The sequence below is a fragment of the Osmerus eperlanus genome, chromosome 7 (assembly GCF_963692335.1).
Source record: "Osmerus eperlanus chromosome 7, fOsmEpe2.1, whole genome shotgun sequence".
Taxonomy (NCBI): Eukaryota; Metazoa; Chordata; class Actinopteri; order Osmeriformes; family Osmeridae; genus Osmerus; species Osmerus eperlanus.
In genome coordinates this window covers 12,328,098-12,352,592 of record NC_085024.1, presented here as the reverse complement: position 1 = coordinate 12,352,592, position 24,495 = coordinate 12,328,098, and the positions used below count along the sequence as shown (strand labels likewise).

The window sequence follows — 24,495 nt, the reverse complement described above, 5'->3', positions numbered from 1 at the left end:
CGTGGATTATGTGTAAATAAGTGAACAAGGACACATTTTCTCGCTTCCACCTCAGTTGTTAGAACCTCTATCTCACAGTCTGTGAAATCTTTCTTTTTGCGTGTTTAGCCATTGTAATTCAGACAAAGAAATGACCTCAGGGGCGCATTTATAGGCCATCTGCAAATTCATATATGGGAGGAGGCAAGGCGGGGTCAGTGGCTCGTTCACGTGCGGTCAGTCTCACGTTGATTGTGATTTATAAAGGGAAAAGGTGCGCAGGACCTGGCGTACGACCGGTTTTATACATGTGAATATTTCTGTGCGTAGGTACTTTTCAAGTTTTGGCCGTACTCCATTCTGGTATGTAAGCTGCGCAATCTTTTATACATGAGGCCCCAGGTGTCGGACTCGGCACATAAGTCAGACTTGAGGTAGGCTAAGAAAACATTACAAAACTAAAGATAGTTTCTAAATTATATCTTATTTTGACTAAAACATCAAAACAATATTACATGAAGCTCAAAAAAACAGGATTTGCGCTCAAATGAATGCGAAAGAAATGTGCGCGCTCACATTAACTATTGATATCCCTGCCAAAGCTGATATCAAACTTGCGTCCCTTAACTGTTGTATAGTGGGTTAAGCAAGGGGAGATTCTATAGCCTACCGGTAGTGCATTGTGCGCAGCAAGCTTGGAAGAAAAAAAAAGGGATATGAATAGGGGCCTGTGCCCCAGTAGAGTTTTGTCTAACAATGCCTCTGCTTCAAAAATAAATTTTCCAGTGAACTGTCAAAGTATTATTATGCAAAGTCTGTCAAACAGGTATAATAGTTAGTACTCTATTCATTTTCAGCAAATCCCCAGAGTAAACACAGGCCCATTTCCTATCTCAAACATGTGCAATAGAAACCGATGACTCGTGAAAGTAGGTTGGATGTTTGACCAACCTCAGTTTTTTTGTGCTTATGTTTTCTTTAATTATATGTCACACAATTCAAACAACTATGAAAACAGATACTGGTCAGTCTTGGACATTCAGAGCCACAACAGTGACACAATGGGACTTATGGCTTTACCACCCCCCCCCCCCACACACACACACACACACATTTAAAATGAGACAATTAGCTAATTGGCCTTTGCCCAACAAAGAAACTACACTTTTTTCAAGCAAAGTTGAAAAGAGCTACATAAGAAATGTATAAGATACATGTAAACAACATGTTATGAATACCGCCACCATACCACTGTCATACTCTGCAGAAACAAAATGTGCGACTACATTTCTTGGGTGACGTCATGGTTGTTAAAGTAATAATTTGTATGGGTTGAAGAGGTCTGTCCTTAAACCACTGATCAGTTAACAACAATTTCAGATAATGATTATTTTATTACTTTTACACTGTTTGAAATGTTCTGAATATAATAAACAATGTTTGATCTATACCTTGCAATACTAAGCTCATGAGCACATGACCCTTGGTTATGTCCAGGAGAGAAGTATGCCTATCTATTAATTATGTTTCTTGTATCATTGATAAACTGTCATTATGCTGTTTTCTTATGCCTGCATAGCCATTAGTTAGGTCTTTGTAAGATGTGACTAGGAAAGGCCTGTGTCACTAATGTAAGTCAGAGGTCACAATATTTCCAAAGTGTATAATGTCATGCAACTTTGAATGAGGAAAATAGAAGGAGCGACAAGGCCATTTCTATCAAAAGACCTAAACAAAAGCTATCTAGCACACATTGTTCTTTCTCTGTGCCTGCAAATGCTAATCATTGTGTATCCTCCCATATTGTGATACCATACTCCCTTGATTTTCTGTGTTCATTTTTCAGTCTTCTGTGATATTCAACTTGAGTGTAACAGACACCTGCACCTCACATATGTGTAATAAATACATTGATTTTGTCTTGAACTATTCTTATATATAACCATTTAACTATTCCTATTCAGGGTAAACATTACTTTTTGTGTAAACCACCGCACTTGTATTGTGTAAGGTTCTTCAGGTGAGGTTTTAGGGCTGTAACACATTTGTGAGGCATCACTGGTTAATACGAGTGTGGTTTCTCTCAAGAAAATTATGAAATTGAGAATGGTTTGTGTAAAATTGTATGAAGGTAAGCCTGATTGATTGTGAGATGTAGTTTGACATAAGAAATGTTACTTTGGACCAAAAGAGGGCTTGGCTACAATAACAGCACCGTTCTTTCACACTTCAATGCACAGTCAGTGCAAAAGGGTTGGCACACAAATCTCAGGTTTGGATTTGGTTCTTATGTAAGGCATTCGGTTTAGCTGACAGGTTTCACATTAGGAAATACTTAAATACTTTTACTAGTTGTTCTTAAATATCTGTTACAATTCAAAAGGCACTGACTGACAATATATTTGAATTGCTACAATCCTTTACTATCTTCTAGTAGTCTTGTACTACTACAACTACAGTTATTGCTAGACAACAGCATGCTTCTTATTTATCAGTCTAAAATGCCTTGATCCTATGCATTGTAATTTGATTCATAATGAGGTTAACACTCACACAAAAGTAATTCAAAATACTATGCATTTTTCTAACGTTTCTATAGCCAGCAACCTTCATATGTGATCTCAATTCCGTATATTGAAGCCAAACACTAACTCTGTCAGCACATTGACCTTTACAAGGAATCAATCAGGTCCTGCAATTTTCAATGACTGTGCTGATTTTTGTGCATCACTCACAACAAGTATTTGCTCCTGTCCCTTCAGGAAGTGAGGTACTAAAAGTCAGCCCCTGGACCCTCATTGCACATGTTTGTGCTTTGGCGACCTCTGATGGGCGGCTTTAGGAACTGCTGCTAAGTCTTCGGCGAATCATTGAGGCAGGCTTGGTCTCTGTGTCTTCCTGATCACTCTCACACTTTCTCTGGTGGGGGAGGGGGGGGATAAGGATGAGACCTCCCATCACAAACACACACACTCGCATAATCACCCACACTTTAGCAACAGGAAAACATAAAACATAGATGATTTCAAACACCACCATGCACTTGAATTTAAAAAGTAATCACGATACTGGCAACTCAAAATGGTTGACCTGAGGATTCAGAAAAGTATATTCCAGTACAGCGACTGTGATCTGAGACTAGACATTCCTCTATATTTTCCTGCGTGTTAACCCCACCTCTCACCATGTCATCATCCTCCTGGGCTCTCGTCTTACAAAGCAGCTTCAGGCGACATAGTCTGTTGCAAGCCCACACCATGTTGTAAGACATCTACAGAGAAAGGGAGCGGGGGAGAGAGGGACAAAGAGAGAAAGATGACTAAGAAAAATTTGTTTTTGAAGTCCCAACAAATGCCTGGTGGTGGAGCTGCAGCACCCTGATATCCCCTTCAGTCCCACCGCATCGACACCGTGGGACTCCGTAGGGAGAGAAAATGCTTTATCTACTGCTGCCTGCATCAGCCCGCTGTATCTTAGAGGAACCCTGAGGCAACAGTGACATTTTTTCACAGGTATCAAAAAGAGGCGCAGCTTCAGTGACTCACCTTCCACTTCCTCTTGGCGTTGAACTTCTTGAAATTCTTCATGTTGATGGACGAGCGGCTTCGGTTGGCTGCTTGTTTGCGCGTCAGTGGCTGAAAGCACATAGTTGAGGATCGTGGTGCGGTTATTATACTGTGGCTGTGATGCAACTTCCATTTGATGCAACAATATTTTTTTACAGCTGTTCATTGAAATACTATATGTCGTCCACGTTGGTGTATTGTGTATGGGGATCTTTTCTCTCACCTTTATCCAGGGGTGTAGTAAACATTCATCTGCCGTCATTCTCTCTCTGTTGGAAAGACAACTTTACTTTAAGCTAACATCAAAACATATTCTAAAAGAAAAATGTGAAAGAGTATAATATTGACTTATTACTCTTTCCCTTTACAGTGACATGTTACCACGCTGAACATATTGTAGCATGGAGGACTATTCTTCACAAAGCAACAAAACATTGTAACCCCACCGATAACATCAAAATGGGAGTGAATGGTTGATTACATTGGGTCCTTAATGAGCAGCTTCTCGATAAAGTCTTTGGCCATGACACTGGTTTGGCTGAAATACTGATCTTCAAACTCGTAGATCATCCCCACGATGTTGCGTAGCGTCTCCTCGTCTTTGTCTCCTTGGAATGGGGACATGCCACTCAACCTGCAACACAGGAGAGTCTTTTCCAGCTTTGTGCTACGATGTGGCGAGCAAAACATGGACAAATAGGATGTATGTACCATTTTCATGTCATACTCACAATATGTAAGTTATAACACCGATGCTCCTGTGGCAAACGAAAGCAGATAAAAAGCTCAGTGCACCGCATTCATAAAGCGAATTTTGAGTTGTAATCAAATGCTGCTCTGACAAAGTCACATTGGATTGAGAATAAAAAAATTATTAATACGCATACGGAAGTGTTAGATGTAAAATGGTTACCACATATCAGCTGCCTCACTGAGGGCTTCATAGTTGATCACCTCCGGGGCTGCGAGAGCAAAAGAGAGAGGAAGAGAGAGAGCAAGATGGGGGTCAGCACATCCTCACACAAGTGCTTTACAATATCTGTGAAAGGAACAAGAGGAAGTGAAAGAGTGAGAGAGACATAGATTCATGGTCTCGGTTTCCACCTCAGCTCATCACAGTGCAGGTACAGAACAGTGCCACTTCCTCAGTGTCTTGGCTTTCACTGTTGAATCCTTATTATTTTTGCCCGGCGTAGACAGACAGACATACACATAACTCAAACTGACAGGCAGTCAAACACAAGCAGGCAGGCAAACGCATTGATCAATTGGGACAATGTTTGTCTCGTGACGATCTTGGTTTCTCTCAGCATTTCCTGCCTGCTGCCAAGCATGTGGAAACTTCTCACCTAGCCAGACACATCTGTCACTACCCCCCAGCAAGCAGATACAGGCTCTGATGTAATATCCTGTCCATAACCAACACCACTACTTCTCTGCATGTCTCCATGACAACGCATTGTCAGCAGGTTTCGAAAGGCCCTTGCTAAATTAAAACTATGACACAGGGACAGACAAACACACACACACACACTATCACACACACACACACATACAATCACTCTCACACACACTAAAAGAAACTGGGAGTATTTGACTATAGTTCATTCCACTTACCAATGTACTGTGGAGTTCCACAGAGGCTCTTGTATTCTTCTCCCTGTGTGAGGCGTTGGGCCAGTCCAAAGTCAATAATCTTGATGTGGGGGTGGGGGACCGTCTTGTCTGCCAGCATAATGTTCTCTGGCTGTCAGAAATATTAATCTATCAAGCATTGCACAGTCAGTCGGTGAACAAGTTTAAGAAAGCGTTATTGCTTGCGGCCGGCCCACAAGGAGACAAAAACCTCACACGCCATTGTGCTACAAAGTTTGTCTGGTTCACAAGTCTTCAGGTAAGACCATTTATTGGTGAGAAGTCTCCTCCCCTGCATATCAGCTGTCAATATGATCGATCCCAGAGACAGAGTGCGCGTGCACGTGGAAACTTACAGAGTTCTCTGACCCTAGGCTTGACCATATGATTCACTCAACACAGATAAGGTTTATTGCACCTCTAGTATGATAATGGTCAACCTAGGTCAGTTTGTTTACGTAAGCCTAGTGTCATCTATAGGTCATGTGTGGAGAGGGCTCTCTACTGACAAAGGAATGCTAGAACCAGTATTTTCAGAATATAACCTTACATTCTAAATTTCTCCGACACTGGCTGTATACATAGGACCAAACCAGCTGCAGAAAATACCTCAAACACTGCTTCAAAAAATAGAAAAACACGGGTATACTCTTTATCTTTCCCACTTCCTCTTCCCCTCTTTATCTTAGCTATTTGTGTGCATTAGTGTGTGTGTGAGTGTGTCACTCTCACCTTAAGGTCAAAGTGTGCAATGTGTTTACTGTGCATGAAGCCGACTCCCTTGAGGATTTGCTTCAGGAACTCGATGGCCTCCTCCTCTGACAGGTTCTCCTTCTCAGCTATGAAATCAAACAGCTCTCCACCACAGATACTGGAGGAACAGAAAGAGAGGGAGGAAACGAGAGGGAGAAGAGAGACAGAGAGAGGGGGATAGATAGAGGAGAAAGAGAGGTCAATGGAGAGAGGGGGGGTTGAAAGGGAAGGGAGAGACAGACAGCAGTTGTGAAGTAAAAACAGGCAGATAGGGCCCACAAGACATGAGGTGGAGGATGTGGATGCAGAGGAAGAACAAAAAAGAGGGATCATGTTGTCACAAACAAGAGTGGGATCATGTTGTCACAAACAAGAGTGCATGGTACGTACAGTGTCTATTTTACCAAGACCCATTTATTGGTGACCCCTTTGGGAAAGCTTGATACCAGCTTACCAACACCACACTCAACAGCCAGTGTTGCAAACCCCTGGATATTAACAACGCCCCTGTCTCTGACCAGGCACTGATCCATTGGATCCAAACGTAGAACCTGGGCCAGAGATCACTCCAGGCAGGCAGGTTAAGGGTTTTATTTTCAGAGGAAGATAGGTAGAATTATATCTACAAGTTAAACATCTAGATAGATTGTGTAGAGGTTAGACTGTTAACTCTGTTGCCTGGCACGCCCCTTAATAGTATTTACTAATCCTTGGTGTACGATAGGGCCCTCCTCCTGCTCTGCTCCTGGCCCTGTTTTTTTTAGAAAGCCATTACCTCCACATTTGGGAATGATTTACAACAGCTTGCATTCTTTCCCGTGAAAATCTGTGCAAAGCAACATCCCTCTTTTTCGCTCTGATCTCTCATCCACACACACACACATTAGACACTGACACTTTTACACAAGGCAACAAGGAGTGAACACAAACACACTGACTCATATCGCAGCAGATTTGTGTGTGTGTGTGTGTGTGGCTCTACATGAGTGTGTATGTGTGTGTGCATTCATATGCCATTAGTCCCATGGCCCTTCTTTATTAATAGACTGTGAGCCCCAGTATAGAATGATGTGTGAATATTAGATTACTGATGGTAACGATAGATGGAGGATTAAACATGCTGGCAGGATCAACTGCTTCTCATTGTGTTCCCTTTAAACAGGACAGTGGGAGTGGTCGAAAGCACAACTATTGTCCATCTCTGCCGCAGCTAACTTTGTCCTTATGTCGACATCACCCTATATCACTTCCGGTTTGTTCTAAATATCAAAGTATCTGATTGAAGCAAATACAACAACTTTGTTGATTTCACGACATGTTCTCAGCTGGTGCTGTTTAGCTGCAGTCCTGTGTGCATGTTCTTGTGAAATGCTAGGTGATAACAGAATATCTGGTAGACAGAACATAGCATTTTTTCTTCATCCTCCTCTCTTCATCTCCTCTCTCCCCCTCTCCTTCTCTCTCTCTCTCTCTCTTTCTCCTTCCCGCCCGTCCTCCTCTCTACCTCACCCTCCCTTCCTCCCCCCCCCCCCCCACTCCACTCCACTCACAGCTCCACGACGAGCACCACCTCGACACGGCTCTCGAACACGTCCTTCAGGGCCATGACGTTGACGTGCTGCAGCGCCTGCAGGATCTCCACCTCGCGCTCCACGCTCCGCCTCTCCAGGCCCAGGCGGCTGCTGGCGCTTCGCCGCAGCTTCAGGAACTTGCCCGCCCAGCGGACGCCCGAGGAGCGCTCCCGCACCGCGCGCACCTGCCCAAAGTGCCCACTACCCAGAGAGAGGGGGTGGCACAGAGGGTAGAAGGGAAGGTCGAAGAAGAAGAGATGAAAGTTGAGTAGAAGTTGTTATCGTTTCCTGTCCCTGTTTATAATGAGATATCTTCACTTTCAAGTTACAATCAACCTTGAAAATAGTAGATTATGTATTTGTACTTTGTACCATGTTTTTCAGGTTTTCTGTGACATTAGGTCTACTAGCCAGGGACACACAAAGTAAGTGTCGTTTGTCTGCTTTATTGTGAAACTTCCGCACTTATTACAGTTAAGAATGAGCTTCAGAAGGGAAGTGTGGCTACGTTGGCCTTTAACCTTCGATTGCACTTCCTGGGAGAGAGTTCAACCTTGTCTGAGAGCAGGCTGCAGGACAGAACCCAACTGCTGGAATCTGACCGACATGTTTCAACCCGGTGTTAGAAAGGACGGAGCCTAATTGATTGGTGACTGTGCATGCATGTTTCCTAAACAATACTACATCAGTGATATCCATACTTGTATACTCTGTACCAAATCAGTCATATTCATGCTTTTATACTTCTTTACTCACCTTCCAAGCACTTCTCCGATCTCATAGAAATCCTCTACATTCTGTAGTTTAAACTGAGCCATGCCGTTTCTCTTTCTTCGCCTCCTTCGTGCCTCCCTCCCCCTCTATGTCTCTGTCTCTCGTCTCCGTCCACAGCTACTGCATTCTGTGCGAGGTGAAACAGGGGATTCGAAAAACCAGGGATGACGAGAGTGTTAAACATCTTTGATAAACAGATGTATTTCATTTGGAAGAAGGCAAGACAGTACATACGGTCACAGCATCTGCAGCCTTTAAAAGGTGAGGCAGAGGAAGAATCACCATAGTGATCATAACTCAAAAAGCACAGAGCATATTCGCATGCCAGTGATGTACGCAGTCTCGCAACCCTATCATGTCACATACTTCAAAAACGTCTGATTCGGTTGAAAGTTGAAACATGAGGGTGCACCCTCAAACCTTGTCTCTCTCTGGCACAAATTCTCTCTCACTTGATCACACACACAAACATGGAAACAATATGCACTTACAACCCTGACAGTGATACTTTTAAAGTGCTGTTACTACCACAAACATGGTCACCCACTGCAGTGTGAACAACAGAAACCAGATTCGTATCTCTCAAGTAAACCCCCCTTCCCGTTTCCTTCTTGGTATGCCTTTGATGTGAGTGAATGTGTGTGTCTGTGTCCTGTACTAACAAAGATTAGTTAAACAAAGGCAGGCGGGGATGATTAAATCCAAAACAGCAATGGTCATTTCCATAGCACAGTCCGGTTTAGGTAATAGTGCTAGAGTGAGTGTGTGGGTTTGGGTGTGGTTGTGATGTTGCTCGATAAACATAGTCTGTGAAGACCCAAACTGGAAATCTCTACTCAACATCATTCCAAAACTATTCACATTAGAAGTTCTAACTCAACCCAAATTATTATAATTGTTCATTTTACAGTTCATGACCATTAGATATAGTTCCTACAGCAGTTACATCATGAAGGCTGGTGGATTCTACGATAAAACACCCCCCCCCCCCACACACACACACACACACACACACACACACACACACACACACACACACACACACACACACAGCATAGCGTGCTTAGCCTGATGAGATATGGAATGCTCTGTAACTCTAAATATTTGCACAGGCAGCATTAGTCAGTTGTCAATGAGCGACCCCCAAACCCACTGTCAGACAAACACATACCCTGGCTCTCTGCTGTGCCACAACACAGATTCAAACTCTCCAAATTTGATTAAGCATGCGTGTGAGTCGAGTACACACATGCTCTTGCACAATTGTGGAGCGGCGTCCTCTGTTTGTTTGGCGCTCATCACAAGCAGCCCTGTGTATCTGGCAAGACTATGAAACACTACACAGTATACAAACAGTTTGCACATGTGTGACTTTACAGCCAGTCATCTGGAACAAATCAATCGTGAGCTGCTAAGTCAATGTTCTTAGTCATGCGATCCCATCAGCACATACCTTATAGGCCTACTTATTGTGTTGTCTTTATGTTGTGTGTGTGTGCGCGTGTTTCTGGGTGTGTTTGCTTGTGTGTGTCGGTGTGTGTGTGCTCACCTGTGCATAGTCTGTATGTCCTTGTGTATATTTCTGTCTGCTGGTCTACATGCATGGATGCAAGTCTGCCTGGGTGCATGCATGTGTAACAAACTTATGTTTATTTTAACTACTCATCCATGGGGGAAGACTTGCCTAAATGCCAAGTGTGGGTCTTATCACATCCATTCGAGAGTATTGAGTTACTATACTATGCATAGTTACTATACTATATGCATATCAATGCATCAATATATTACATGACATGTGGATGTCCATTCCCCATAAGCCCCTAATGAATAGAAAGCTTGAGCATGGAAACATATCCCCAGAGACAGTGGGTCTTTGTGTCGATGTGGAACTGTGTACCTGATGACACAGAGAGCAAGAGAGCGAGAGTGAAAGAGAGTGTTGAATGATGATGAAATTATGAATGAAAGGGAGAGTAATTTGGTTCACTAATTCAGAGAAGCAAATGCAGTAATTACAAGTGGGAAGAGAATGTGCTTATTAGAGCGAACAGGAAATCAGGAAAGATATTTTCTCAAAAGAAATGTATTTTCTGCCAAAGAATTCATACTACTTTTACTTCTGAACAGACAGCTGTATTAACCGTTCATGACGACATCAATGGATTTCAAGTCAAAACGTAAATGTTGGATGGGAATATTGTCATATCCCATCATATGCTGTTTGTAAAATATTTCAAGAGTTGTGAAATATTGACAATGTGTCATGTTACGTACAATACATTTTTGTGTGAATTTGCTTTTTAATTGCAACCCGAATTTTAATCAACGGAGAAATTGTAAGCTCCACATGGACAGTAACTCTGAACAATTTATCTTCACTATTCACGTTGATCCCCAGTTAGGCTACATTTTGAACATACGCTACGATTAATGCATCATACATTTGGCTAGCAGGTTCACGGATAAAAAATCTGGTTACTCACCCAAATATAGATAGAATGTCAAAATCGCTTTTCTGTGGCCTTTAGTCGTTTCTCAATGTAGACTACTGTTGGCTAAACTATGCCCATGTAGCAAGTTGCACTGTTTGTGTGAAACCCGGCAGATGCTTTTTTTTCATCCATAAATACAAGTCTGTTGCCTTAGTGTAATCGTTAATATTTCCTCATGCAAACTCAGATTTTAAAATGCGATAAAGACTGCTGTTATATTACTGACTGGTCACACTGCGCGTCGACTTTCCCGATTTGTGTGGTGGAGTACCGGAGTTGAAAGACTGGTTGAACAACTCCCTCGATTTTCATTTCGCTGTTAGCCTGTGGATGCACACACACGCGCGCGCGCGCGTACACACACACGCACGTACGTACGTACACACACACACACACACACAGACACAGGAGCGCGCAATAAAGTGGGCTTCTTCCTTAACAGTCCGAATAATGTTATCATAATATTAGGAGAAGAGGCACAAACTGGCACATCATATTAGGCTACAAAAGTCTGTTTTGGGGGGCCCTTTCTCCAATTATGTATGTAGGCCTATTTGCACTGTTGTCGTTATAAATGGATCAAGATAGCTTGGAGCTAGTCATTTCTTTCAATTGCATCTCATTTCAAAACAGTAAACAAACACGAGCCCTGTTCCTGTGCAAATGCAACGTTAGTGTCTGAATCCGACATCCATGTGTGTGCCTTCAAGTAATATTTCAAATCCTCTTGCGATCTCTAGCGGTACAATAAATAAACAGCAGTTGAGTACAGTTTACAGATTTAAGTTAGTTTCAAGTCCATCTGTGTATGGCTGAAGTTGTGCACTGACAACTCCACACCAGGCCAATTATCTCGATGTATAGTTCAGCATCCCAAACGTCTACAGAGCATTTCCTTTCTAGAGCCCAAAATAACAATGGTCATATTATCGTGCATGTATTTTGAGAATTTCATACAGCCATAAAATGTCAGCCTGTCTTCAGTTCAAAATCTATGATCAAGTGTAGGCTTAGCTCGTGCCCTTTAAGAACAACAACTCCCCTTTAATGATTTACCTGCATGGCCACACCTGATATTCCACCCCCAAGGGGAAAAAGTTAAACAACAATTGAAGTGGAAAAACTTTCGGCAGTACATAGGCCTGCGAACTGTGAGAACACGAATTAAATACGGACTGAAAGTGAGTATATATTATGTTAGTCAAATGGGAAGTGGGTTTAGTTCGTAAATAGTACATTTAGAGAGTAGGCCTACGTTCGGAAGTCAAATGTTTTAGCGAACGCAGTCATCTTCCGCGTTGTTTTTTAGTACCTATAGAGAGTATTAAAAGGGATAGTATGTATTTACAAGCGACAGTATCGTTTGATAGCCATTGTTTGTACATTGGGAATGGGCCGCCTGTCGACTCAGTTTTAAATAATGTTAGAATTTTAAGTCGTGCGTAAATGCGGCCTTTCTCCGACATGCGCACACAGGTTGCAAGGAATGTTCAAGTTAAGCTGTCGTTCTTTACGCTTGACTTTTCTCTTGGGGGAAAACGTGCTTGTATTTACATTTTAATTGAATAGCAAACGCTTTTGTTCCGAGCGACTTACAAGGAGTAAATGTGTCTTGATTAAGTAAACCTGTTCATTCATTCTTTTATTTTTATCTATATATCCTACTGTACTTACTTATTGTTAGACCATGGCAGCGACATCACAGTGCTCCAATCAGGCAACAGTATACTAAGTTGCTAGCCCTTTCAAGACATGATTATTATCTAAAGGGAGGTGTGATTTGTTAACATGCTTTCCTTTATTGGGCTCTGCAGGATGACACAGAGGAATCCATCAGTCATGCATATCTGAACTGAAACTTTCACTGGTCAAGGCAAAACTAATAAAGATTTACACTGGCAGGAAGAACAAAGGAATATAATGTGACCATAGCTATTGAAACTCAACCAAGACTACGTAGACTACCAGAGCCACTAGACGAACAATTGTGTGAACGTTGGGTGCTAAACCAATGTCTGAGTTCCTACCTTCAAACCTGGAGCTACTTAACAAGGCCTCATTCAAAGGCCTTGCATGGAGCGCAGAGGTAGCCTGGCCGAAAGAGATGGATCCTGAGAAAAAGATGGAGAGAGAGGAGGAGGAGGAGATGGTCAGCTCTGCAAAATTTGAGCCAGCCACACTCCAGTGGCGGGAGGACCGAGACTCTGAAAAGGGGAGGGACAACGGAAGCGAGGTGACCGAGAAAGAGAATGCGGGCGGCGAGGGAGAGTGCAGGAGCGTGCGGTCGGAGTGTCTCTCCCTCCACGGCGGCGAGAGCAGGACGGAGAGCGAGCTGGGAGGGGGCTCAGAGAAGGCCCGAGCGCCGGAGTCATGGCTGGAGACGGAGATGCCGAGAAAGAGAGGGGTGAAGGGACAGCTGGAGATTGACGTGGAAGACGAGGAGGGGGAAGGAGGAATGAACTCTTTGCCCGCGAAGGCTGCGCAGGTCTTCAATCCGGCCATCACCATCTTGCACTCCTCCAGCGACCCGGTCTCTCCCAGAGAAAGTGAGACATTCTGGAATGCTGAGACGACAAAGACGCCGTTCCTCGGTCCCCATGGAACCCCACCGGATGTTTACTACCAGGACTGGGCCATAGAAGGAGCCTCCCCGAAATGTAGGCACCACAAAAACACCTTTCACACCTCATTTATTCATATATCAGATGTGTTTATTCAAATCGACAAATAATGCAGTACAGCGGATAATCAAGGACCAGAAGTGCATTGTTCTAGCAGTAGATCAATGGTTTCACAGTCGTTTTTTTTAGAAGGCACACCTCGGACACTCACTCAGTAACTTTCCTTCATTTCTATGTTGTACTGTAACCCACGCTAAAGACAAATGGGTCTTTCCACCCTCCTAACATTGTTTTGTGCAATGTATACCCTTAACCTTTTAGACCTGTTACATTAGTCTCACAGTTGATAAAAAAAAGCCTTTGGATTGCGCCAACCTCTCTCTCTCTTTCCCTGTCTCTCTCTCCAGGGGGGAGTGGTTGTTGCAACAGAGACTCTCTGAAGATGGGTGTGTCTGTGTCCACGGCTGCCCTGATCTTCCCCCTGCTGGTGTGGGGGGGGTACGTCTTCCTCCCCTTTGACGCCCCGCTGCTCAACAGCTCTCCCCTCAGACTTGTGTACACCCTGCGCTGTTCCGTTTTCGCTGTGGTTCCCATCGTACTGGGTATGTAGGAAGTACCAGTGGCTTCTGCTTCACCTCCTTTTTTTCATATCTCTGGGGAATTTTTCCTCTTTCAGTACCTGCAAATGAGTTTCCTATATTTGTGTTTTTCCCCATGAAATTCCAACTGTAAACAAAAAGTACAACAGAAGGTCTGTTCAAGAACAGTGGAGCAAAAACTAGCTTTAGAGACTACCCAGCATATACCAACCCTACTGTTTCTCCCGCCAGGTTGGCTGGTGCTGGGCGTGAGTCGGCTGCGCCTGGGTGCGGTAAAGCCTCTGTGTGACGGCGAGGTGGAGGCCAGGGAGGTGGGCGTGCACCGCCGCTTTGTGGACGACTCCATCTCCCTCTTCCTGCTCTACTTCCTGCAGCTGGCTGTCATGGCGCCCTACCTTAGCCAGGATCTGCTCAAACTGGTGCCCCTGCTTACCATCATTTTCGCTTTCGGAAGGTAAAGAAACGTCAAATCTCTTTTAAAGGGACCAATAACTAATTGTTCGATAGTTGTCCATTGAACTCTCTCGCGTGGCTTTGATATGAATGTCTGACTGAATGACGCTTCCCTAGATCCACAGCAGGTGAATCATATTGAGTAACCAGCAGATATGTAACCACATCTCTGTGCCTCTGCAGGCTGGTGTACTGGGCAGCAGCTGCCCTTGGCAGCAGCATACGGGGCTTTGGTTTCGGACTGTCCTTCTTGCCCACCGTGGCCATGCTGGGTGCCAACTTGTACTTCATCTTCGCCATGGATGCAAAAGGCACCATCTTTGCCCAGGAGGCCCATGTACCCGACGAGTCACCCTCATCCCCTCGCCAGAGATTCTGGGGATAGGAGGACGGAGAGGGAGGGAGAGAGGAGAGATGGGTAAGAAAGGTAAAGAATGGAAGGAACAGGGAGAGTGTCTTCCCATGACCAGAAGAGGAAGTAGGGTGTGAATGAAATAGATTGAGGAGAAGAAACATGGCTGTAAAATCTAGCATGGAAAAAGGATGGGATGATACTAACCTAGGTTTTGGAGGTTTCATTTTAATCATAGACTTCCACTGAGACACATAGATTGTGAACTATAGAGGGCTTTCCAAGAGATCAGTAAGTTAATAGTTAACCTGTTGGCATCAGTTAGGCAATGCTTCACAAAATAGATGTTGGCTCATTTGGAACCAAGTAGCTTGGGTTAATGTTGTAATGTCAATGCAAGACAACAGTTTGTGGTTTCACTCAAAATTGTGCCACTTGGGGAAGTTTTGACAGGATCCAAAAAACTGTTTCTGAAACTAAGGTTCCTGAAAGATTCTACAGATGGCGTAGGTGTTATGATCATGTTAGAAAGTTTGTTTGTATAATACAGTATCAGATGTTATAATGGAACTGAAACTTGTGTTGCAATATTATATATAATTGGTTAGAATAATCTGTCAAGAATAGTTTACAAGTCAACCCCTGCATTGTATGCAAAAGTGGTCAAGCTGTGACATTAATGAACCCCCTTTTTATGTACAGTAACAAAAGACTTGACATAGACATTGCATAATGCAAGTACTCAGTCTTTTGACACATTAAAGAATGAGAATAATGCTTTTTATTTAACTGAAATACATGAAAATAAATAATATTGCTTATTTTTCTCTTACTTCAAAAGTAAACATTTCCCAACAATAACTACTAGTCTAGTGTTTTAGAAGATATAGCTATGTTTATATTAATATCTGTGTGAACTATTGCTTCACCATAAAATTCCATATTTCTGAATGCAAATGTATTAAGCAGATGTTAGTGTATATGAAATATCTGTCAGATCATATCTGTGTTATTTCTTGATCTTCGCTATACATTTTATATTTTTGTAATCCCAAACGCTTCAGTGACCATAAATAATCTACAACAGTCTGAAAGTTTGTGTAGTTTTTGTTCCTTGTTTCCTGTTCGCCTTGTGTTTTTGGATAAATCCCAATAAAATTATTCCTTCTTCCGTTTTGTATTTTTCGGCTTTTTCCGCGTAAAACCTTTTTGTAGGTTATCCCCTTGTAGCAAGAATGGATTAATTATTGCATTTTTGGCTTAGTCTATCCATCTGGAGAAAAAAACCTCAACAGCCTACTAAAGGTGAACTGGTAAAGTGACGTCACGCAAACTGGAGTAACGGGTAATGTCTGTCGCAGGGAGATTGTATCGGTCGGAGGGAAGAAAAAACATCCACCTGAATTGCGCTTCGGTGCCCAGTGCGCAAGAGCGAAAACCCACGGAGAAGTGTAGGGTTCGGAGGTAGACTACTCACGATAACAACTACGTATTCGAAAGTCTCTACCCGGAATTCAACAAATACCCCTCCAACCAAACTGAGGTTATTACTGAAGAAAACAAATATTATAATGACAACCATCCCTGCAAGAAGGAAGCACGGCGCGTGTTTACTACGAATCAAAGAGAATTGTCCTTTCCGAAAACTGAGAAAAAACAGGTGTTATGGTAAGACTGGCTAATAGCAATTTTATATAGGGTGAATTCGCGTAGTCCTAAATATTTATTTATATATACTTTTTAACAGGCTTTGATGTTGACCAAACAGAAAGTTCCTGGTAAGTTTTTTATCCATACGCTGGATAAAGAAATAATTGCACGCTCGGCTGGTGCGTGAAATGTCGAGGGAATTGTCTCGGCAGTTTTTTCATATTGCAGCCTATGATGTCGACCTTACCTCATTGTCTTCACTTAAGCCATTGTAAAAGTTCAAATGAGAAGTAGGTTAATCGGAATTTGACCTGATCAAAAAGAAATGTCGAGAAGTAGAAATTGTGTAGGTGTAGCCTATTGTTGATTCTCTATGCATTATTTAGTGTTAATTATTAGAGGTTTTAGAGCAGGCCTGCATAGCCGTCTCAAAGTAATTATTTGTGGTGGTGGCACAATAGGCCTACTGGTCTTTCAGGACTGGTAGTCAGACAAATTATCTCAGTATCTGCACCACAAGGGAAATGGGTTCTTTTTACCGTACTTTGTTTGACACTTCTCGTTGTGTTTGAGTAAAAAATAACAAACCCTCTTCCACATTTGACAGATTTACAATCATCACCTGCAGCTCCGTTTGTATAAAAAATATTGTCTAACACCATAACAGGAACAGTTTCAACTAACCAGCTCATTTTATTCAGTTCAATCAAGTTCATCCTAATCTGTGCAAAAGATGGACAGTCAGGCTCTTGAGGTTACTGAGACACAGGAAGGCATTCTAACGCCAGTTAACTTGACCTATGTCTTTAAACAGATGTGACAGCAACATCTTCTGTTAATGATGGGGTGCTCTGGACTGACTACAGTGAGCGCCCCATTTCTGCATCTAGTGACCAACCCATCATCGCCATCAGTGGGGAGCCCCTCCCCCCTGTTCCAACCTATCAAGCACTTTACCGTCATCAACATTTGCAAGGTCCTGTTGGTGAGTTCACAGGGAACTTAAGACCAGATGAAGGAAAACAGAACAGGTGATTGATTGGGATGTGCACTGGCTGAAAGAAATGTAACTGACATCCTGGATCAACTCAGTTCAGACACGTGATTGGGCGACAACGGCCGCATGGTTTCACTTATTTTTAAGGAAGTGAAGCGGAGTTTGCTACTAGGAAGTTTAAAAACAACTGTATAATGTGTACTTCTCATTTGACTATAAACACTCCCTTTTCTGTTTGTGTCCTCTGAGTGTAGCCATGGATATGGAGGACATTGTCCAAGGCCCTTCCCCTAAAATAGGGTCCATGAGGGACAATCCCTCCTCTGGCCTCACCCCGAGGTCCCTGCTACCCAACCTCACACCTCCCAACAGCGAGTCGAGTATGGGTAAGACATATTTCAATGTTCTGAGTAAAGATTCAAATTTACGTGTAGTCCAAGCCTCAAGTTAAACTTTGTCAAACTATGTCGATTGACAAGTGTTGACTTCCTCAACAGAGCTGGACAGTGGTGTGGACCCAGAGACAGGAGAAAGAGCCCAGAAATGACAGAACCTCATGTCTTCCCTCTTCATTTGTTTCACTCTTGCTAGATTGTACCCTGTGCTAAAAATTGATTAGGAATGCAGAGCAGGTTGCTCATTCTCTTTCGGTTGTGGCAGCCATTTCTGTTGTGTTTTGTTGTCATCTACAACACAGCCACACCCCGTGAAGATGGGTCAGATGCATGGCCGTGGGAACTTGGGGTGCTGAGGGTGCTGCAGCACCCCCTGCTGACAGCACAATTTAAAATATGACTTGAAAATCCACCAGCAGCTACATCTGAAGTAGCTCTTTGATTGAAATTGCAGGATGTAATCGTGAGTGAAACTTAGATCAAGTGGAATAGTTTATGTACCAAACTGCCATAAACAAACCGGACTGGGTAGAAAATCACTGAATGCAAGTTCTTTAAATGTGTTTGGATATTTGGAGTGTAGGGGCCTCTTACTTCAATGTCACAGTAATCTAGCATACTCCCCTTTAATGGGAAACTTAAACCATTATTCTTGCTACAGTGGGGCCTCTGCTTGTTCTGATTGAAGGTCAGAAAGGGTATCCTGTACTCAGAAATATGAATGCATTACTGTGTGTGTATGATCAGTTTATTTGGACTAGACCATTTCTTAACCTGAACCTCTTGAGGAATGTCATGGGTGGTTGTCAGCCCCACTTTAGCCTCTTGATATGTACTTATCCATCTGTAATCATGTGTCTCCACATTCTGTTAGCCTGGTTGAATGTAATTAGATTATTTGTGTTTTACCCTGTTTTTGGAACTTTGAAGCTTACTTAAATAAAAGAGTTCCTAACTATAAAGTTAATTGTAATGTTTCCACAAACACGCACAAAATACACAATAATGAGCCTTAGAACATTTTATTTCAATTGCTCATTTCTAGCAGAACACAAATAAGTAACAGCAGTAACTGGCTACAATGTGGAATGAAGCATTTGTTCTGGACACACTTGAGGTTGCAGAGAGACAGAACCATGCCAGAGGTGAACAGTTATCAAACAGGGAGCAATGGAACACGCCCTGCACCAGTCCACAGCCAGGCCTTCCTCTACTCCACTCCCCCACTCTTCTCTTCTCCCTTCCTCTTGTGTCCTGAGACGATGTCGTCGATGCGCAGCAACAAGACAGCGGTCTGATGGGAAAAGTGAAACCAACCAAGTTAGAATGTGTTGGTGTCAGTGCCTGCTGCATACAAGTAGTACGGTCATGGACAAAAGTATTGGCAGTGACGAATTGTTTTGCCAAGTTAGCTGCTTCAGTATTTGTAAATAATTGTATGTTTCTATGGTATACTGGAAACAAGCATTTTATACGTTTTAACAAGGCTTTTATTGGCAAAAACATTCAATATTTAAAGTCGGTGTCCCACTTTTTATATAAAATCAGTCTGCGCTCATAATCCAGTCAGTCAGTGATTTCACCTCGTTTACACGTTTTTCACTGATGATATGATTAGTGCAATTGTTAACTGGTCATTTTGTGCCAGGGCCCAAAAACTGAAATTTGAAGTTTTTGTGTTAAAGTTCATGTTTTTTGGCCAATAGCTTTGATTCAAAATGTATCTAATCACCATGCTCAATAATCTAGAAACAATATGACTCAACACCACAGCAACTGAAGCAGCCAACTTTGCAAAACACAAAATGGTCACTGCCAATACTTTTGGCCATGACTGAAATTGATTAACAGTATTCCTTACCGATCACAACCAGACTCAGTACTAACAAACAAGACCAAATGTGCCTGTGAGGCAGTCTCACCTCCATAGCCGTCTTGTAGGTCTGAGCCTTGACAGCCAGAGGCTCACAGATACCCAGCTCCATCACGTCCACCAGGGTGCCAGTCTCCCCGTTCACACCCCAGTTGGTGCTGCCCTCCTGGGTGTGCTTCGCCTAAAGAGGGGTGGAGGTCCACAGTTACAGCACAAGCTGAGGGCTACATTTAGGGAACGTGGCAACTAGGTCATTTGAACTCGACCTCTGTGAAATGGTTCAGCGTACCCTAAGGGAGGTGAGCACTCTGATGGTGGAGGCTCCGCAGTTCTGGATGAGTGTCCGGGGGATGACCTCCAGGGCCTGGGCGACGGCACGGTAGGGCCATTGCTCCACGCCCGTCAGGCTGCGGGAGCGCTCCATCATCCGCTTGGACACGGCCATCTCCACCGCCCCGCCGCCCGGCAGGAGGCTGGGGTCCAGCAGCACGTTGCGACACACCTGCATGGCATCCTGCAGGTTACGCTCCACCTCCTGGAGAGGGACGAAGGGTGGAGAGGAAACGGAAGTCCAAATCACATTCGTTAGTGAGACATGCATAAGCTAGCCTTGACATATCCGACAACTGAAAAAGCACCTTCTATCCCCTTCCCCTCCAGCATTCAAACAGCTTCCCAGTACTTTCTTCCATGGTCTAATGCCATTAAGCAGCTTAAAAATGTGATGAACCCCAGGAGGCGAAGGGACATACAGCCAGGATCTCCTTGCTGGCTCCCCTCAGGAGGATGGTGCAGGCCTTGGGGTCCTTGCACTCGGTGATGAAGGTGAAATACTCGTCTCCGATCTTCTTGACCTCAAACAGGCCGGCGCCCGTGCCCAGGTTTTCCTCGAGCAGCTCGTCCGTGCGGTTGACGATGCGAGCGCCACAGGCCCTGGGAGAGGCGGGGAGGAGAGGTCGGTTAAAAGAGAGGGGCCACAAACTTGACGGGGTCCGACAAGGTGGCTTGACTTGACAATCTGGCCGTTACCTGGCAATGCGGTTGTTGTCGGTCTTTTTGACACGTCTGATGGCTGTGATGTTGGCCTTCATCAGATAGTGCTGGGCGAGGTCTGAGAGGAGAAAGGGAGAGATGGGAAATGGAGTGCTTGAACACGATAGGGAGCTTTTTCATTGGCTTCTGTGTGTGTGTGTGTGTGTGTGTGTGTGTGTGTGTGTGTGTGTGTACACACGTGGGCCAGTTACCTGAGACGCCCTTCTCTGTGAAGAGGAGGTCTGGCTTGATGCGAATGATATCATCACAGATCTGCTTGATGTACTCCTCCTCCATCTGCAGGAGTCTGGAGAAGTCTTCCTCCCGTGTGATCTCTATGTCAGTCTGAGACACGATACACACATCAGCAAGGGAGGCACTCATAGGGAGGCTCTGTGTGTCTGTACAAAAAAGAAAGATTGCGTGTTTGTGTGCAAATAACGCGTGGGCGCTTTTCTATTTGAGCAAGTAGACCAGAGAAAGAAAAAAAAAGTGACGGATGGAAAGAGAAAGGAACGAAAGTGTACCTGGCTCTCTCCCTTCTTGTACTCCAGGGAGCAGTCCAGCAGTACGATGCGTGGGTTCTTGATAAGGCGCCGCATGCGGGGGTGTGTCACATCCTTGTTGACCATCACTCCTCTGAGCACACAGGAATCCTCCATGATGCCTCCAGGAACCTTAAAAACCCAAGGGTGGTTACACAATTGGCAAGTAGTGACACACACAACTTGGAGTCATCTGGACACACACACACACACACCACAAGCTACAGTACCTTCTCCACTTTGGCGTAATTCTTGATGTCAATCTCTTTGCGTCCAGCCTCCTCCATCTCCACGGTCCTCACAGCGTCCAGGGCGATGTTGCACGCCAACTCAGACCACTGGTTCAGAGCCTTGGTGTTGATGGCAGACTTGATGATCTTCAGCATGACATCCCGGTCATCAGGGTCCACGGGCGTACTGGGGAGAAAAGCAGGAGCTGACATTTTGTTTTGTGCGTTATGTGCAGCCGTGAGCCGGCGTCAAAATATAAGTAAAATAACAGTAGTCAAACTGGATAATGCATCTGTATCCAAAACGCCAAAAACGATTGCATGTGCCCTCAGCTCCAAGCTTGCCGGCACCGGCAAAGCTTGGAGTGACCAGTTGGTCAGTCACAGGTTCCTGAGCAAGGATGAATATCATCATAAGGCACAAGAGTTTTGGTCCACATCAGCCAGCACCCCAGCCTGAATGTGGGAGTGTTCATGCACCCTGATGCAAAGCTGTGATGTAATGCGCGTGAGACTCGTCTCAGGCATGCTCCAGAGCGTGCCCAGGACACTGGCGTACCTGATGTCTTTGAGCATGGCGAGCATGTCATCCAGGGCCAGTCTGTAGGCACTGATAATGACTGTGGGGTGAATCTGCTGAGTCAGGAACTGCTCTGCCACTGACAGCATCTCACCAGCTAAAAACACAACACACATTACGTCTTCAGACAGCTAAGGCATGCAGTCTAGATAGGGTGACTGTTCGGGTTCGAGTCAGGTTAAAGTCCACTCACCAAGGATGATGACAGAGGTAGTTCCATCGCCCACCTCCTCATCCTGGGTGCGGCTGATCTCTATCATGGTCTTGGCTGCCGGGTGCTGCACTTGGATCTGCGTACACAGACATGGAGACATTGTGAGCCTACAGCTCTGCCCGCTCTTTTCCAGCAGCAAAGTAAAGATGCTCATGGGAGATGTAGATGTTCTCACCTCTCTCAGGATGGCATTTCCATCATTGGTCATGACAATGCCTCCCATAGGGTCGAGAAGCATCTGTAGGTAAAAATAAATAGGCAAGATTTGTTTTGGGATAAAAATAAGTTTTGTCCCCTTTTAACATGTTGTGTATGCTAATGAAGACCCCTCGCCCTCCTATTTGTGACATCATGTTCAATCAAACTTGAGCTAGAGGTTATGTACTGTTTCTCATATTTTAAGGCATTTCATTTACCTAGTGCAGCTCTAAGATCAAACATTGCATCAAGTATCATAAGGCATTTTGCACACCTTCATCATGGCTCTTGGTCCCAGACATGTTCTGATGACATCCGCTATTGTCTGTTGAATAAGAGCCAGGCATTATATATAGTCACACTGAAAGGAAATAAGAGACAGGTGCATGGATCACTTATTTATTTTTACCTTTGCTGCAGTTATGTTTCCCATCTGGACCTTACGGCCCGACTCCCTCTTCATATTCTGGCCTAAAATTGGGAGAAATGTTTAATTTGTGGCTCAACATCCTGGGTTACAAACAGAATTAACCCTGGACAAAGTAATCTTCCAGTAGAATAATGTTAAATCACACATATAAAATAATGGACCTAGTCATCTTGACGACACCTATTGGTTTGTGAAAGCCCGTTATGAATCCTCGAGTTTTGCACTTCCTGGTCGCCATCTTTGTTTTTTGGAACCAGAAGTGACCGAATAAAATCAACTCAAATCGCGGCCAAGACGAACATTGACACCAATATGTGCACTACATAAACATAGACGTTCGTCTTGGCCGCGATTGAGTTGCTTGTATTCGCGCGAATATACGCGCACACACACGGGCCTTGTGCCACACAAGGCACTTTTTGCCACAACAATTTAATTCAAGCCTAAACTGTCAAACGGAACGTTCGCGCGAATACAAGCAACTCAAACCATGATGACCACTTCTGTGTGTGCATACGTACACATACATACACACACACACATATACACACACAAGACTTATGACCTGTACTGCAGCCAGCCACTAGGGGGCGATGGAGTCGTTTTGGAGTCACTTGAGTTTTTACAGTCATTGCTTTTGAGGGGCTGTTACTATGTCCATTCTTTTTACAGTCATTAGTCCCGATGCGCGGCCAAGAGAAAATGAACGAACTCCGAGACCACTGTTACTCCCCAGTCATAAAGGTTCGTTCAAAATTAACGAATGTGAACTCCTAGTGACGAGGAGGTCGGAGATTCCGATTTTGGGGAGTGTCAAATGGAACGCAGCGTTGCACCAGCAAGTGTAGGACAGATTACATACAAGTTACACCAAAAATATCAGCACTATCACGATGTCTGTGCTTCATACAATCATGGGCAAACAGTACTTTGCTAGAACCATCCACACTCCATAAACAAAGGTAATGTAGGTTAAACATACTGCGTGGTGGATCACTATGAATGAACTGCGCACTTAGCTTTCCTTTGAAAAGTCGCAGGACAGTTAGCTTAGCTAGCTTACTCCGTGGATTCGTTAAACTGACCCGTGGCAGTAGACGGTGTAATGTTTAAATACAAAAAAGGTAGCCAAATTATTAAAAGCACACAATTAAAATAATTACTTTAGCTTGGCTCAGCAACTTAACGCGTCACTATCCTGTGTGCTAATATGCAAGTCAGCACCGCGCAGCATTAGTTTCACTGCACATGCTAGGCCCAAACTATTGTCTTTTTTTTTTTTTTTTTCAGAAATTGCTTTGAAATAAAGATACATGTTATGATGTTGAGATAAAAAAGGAATACAAATGTTCACTCACTCAACACGAGTACTGGTCCTCCCATCATCTTGGCAGCGTGCGTAACTTCAGCCGGCAGCTCTTCCTACGCACTGAAATACGATGGTAAATATACGAGGCTAGGCGGGATGTAGAATTTGTCAACCAATTACAGACAACGGTATTTTGATTAGCGATTGAAACAACCAATAAAACTTCTACGGCACTAGAAACTGTACC

At 43.9% G+C, this 24,495-nt stretch overlaps 3 protein-coding genes across 3 annotated transcripts; 1 reads left to right on the top strand and 2 right to left on the bottom strand.

The window, feature by feature from the left end:
* Positions 1-941: 941 nt before the first annotated feature.
* On the bottom strand, positions 942-11,064 carry LOC134023089 (death-associated protein kinase 2-like). The gene is made up of 12 exons (XM_062464917.1): positions 10,762-11,064; positions 8,261-8,405; positions 7,484-7,705; positions 5,913-6,051; positions 5,163-5,292; positions 4,459-4,507; positions 4,277-4,303; positions 4,027-4,179; positions 3,769-3,814; positions 3,525-3,614; positions 3,164-3,250; positions 942-2,898 (listed from the first exon to the last, which is right to left on the bottom strand). Exons 2-12 carry the CDS (start codon positions 8,320-8,322, stop codon positions 2,818-2,820), a joined length of 1,086 nt encoding a protein of 361 aa, XP_062320901.1. The 5' UTR covers positions 8,323-8,405; positions 10,762-11,064; the 3' UTR covers positions 942-2,817.
* A 748-nt stretch (positions 11,065-11,812) lies between these two features.
* tmem79b (transmembrane protein 79b) lies at positions 11,813-15,966 on the top strand. The gene is made up of 5 exons (XM_062464916.1): positions 11,813-11,951; positions 12,585-13,427; positions 13,799-13,993; positions 14,222-14,444; positions 14,627-15,966. Exons 2-5 carry the CDS (start codon positions 12,782-12,784, stop codon positions 14,826-14,828), a joined length of 1,266 nt encoding a protein of 421 aa, XP_062320900.1. The 5' UTR covers positions 11,813-11,951; positions 12,585-12,781; the 3' UTR covers positions 14,829-15,966.
* A 2,883-nt stretch (positions 15,967-18,849) lies between these two features.
* On the bottom strand, positions 18,850-24,416 carry LOC134023086 (T-complex protein 1 subunit gamma-like). Its single transcript, XM_062464913.1, has 14 exons — positions 24,298-24,416; positions 22,919-22,980; positions 22,784-22,834; positions 22,487-22,549; positions 22,291-22,387; positions 22,077-22,194; positions 21,518-21,704; positions 21,270-21,419; positions 20,955-21,087; positions 20,740-20,821; positions 20,463-20,643; positions 20,000-20,245; positions 19,760-19,891; positions 18,850-19,131 (listed from the first exon to the last, which is right to left on the bottom strand). The coding sequence occupies exons 1-14, from the start codon at positions 24,323-24,325 to the stop codon at positions 19,048-19,050; spliced, it is 1,614 nt and encodes a 537-aa protein (XP_062320897.1). The 5' UTR covers positions 24,326-24,416; the 3' UTR covers positions 18,850-19,047.
* Between the last annotated feature and the right edge of the window lie 79 nt (positions 24,417-24,495).

Bases quoted from the DNA above. Each gene is read 5' to 3' on its own strand.
- LOC134023089 (XM_062464917.1), bottom strand. From the start codon at position 8,322: ATGGCTCAGTTTAAACTACAGAATGTAGAGGATTTCTATGAGATCGGA. The intron at 6,052-7,483 runs GTGAGTGGAGTG...CTGTTCCTCCAG, and splicing joins GTGGTGCTCGTCGTGGAGCT to TATCTGTGGTGGAGAGCTGT. The intron at 5,293-5,912 runs GTGAGAGTGACA...TATTTCTGACAG, and splicing joins TTGCACACTTTGACCTTAAG to CCAGAGAACATTATGCTGGC.
- tmem79b (XM_062464916.1), top strand. From the start codon at position 12,782: ATGTCTGAGTTCCTACCTTCAAACCTGGAGCTACTTAACAAGGCCTCA. The intron at 13,428-13,798 runs GTAGGCACCACA...CTCTCTCTCCAG, and splicing joins AGAAGGAGCCTCCCCGAAAT to GGGGGAGTGGTTGTTGCAAC. The intron at 13,994-14,221 runs GTATGTAGGAAG...TTCTCCCGCCAG, and splicing joins TGTGGTTCCCATCGTACTGG to GTTGGCTGGTGCTGGGCGTG.
- LOC134023086 (XM_062464913.1), bottom strand. From the start codon at position 24,325: ATGATGGGAGGACCAGTACTCGTGTTGA. The intron at 22,550-22,783 runs GTGTGCAAAATG...TTTTACCTACAG, and splicing joins GACCAAGAGCCATGATGAAG to ATGCTTCTCGACCCTATGGG. The intron at 22,388-22,486 runs GTGAGAACATCT...CTGTGTACGCAG, and splicing joins GAAATGCCATCCTGAGAGAG to ATCCAAGTGCAGCACCCGGC.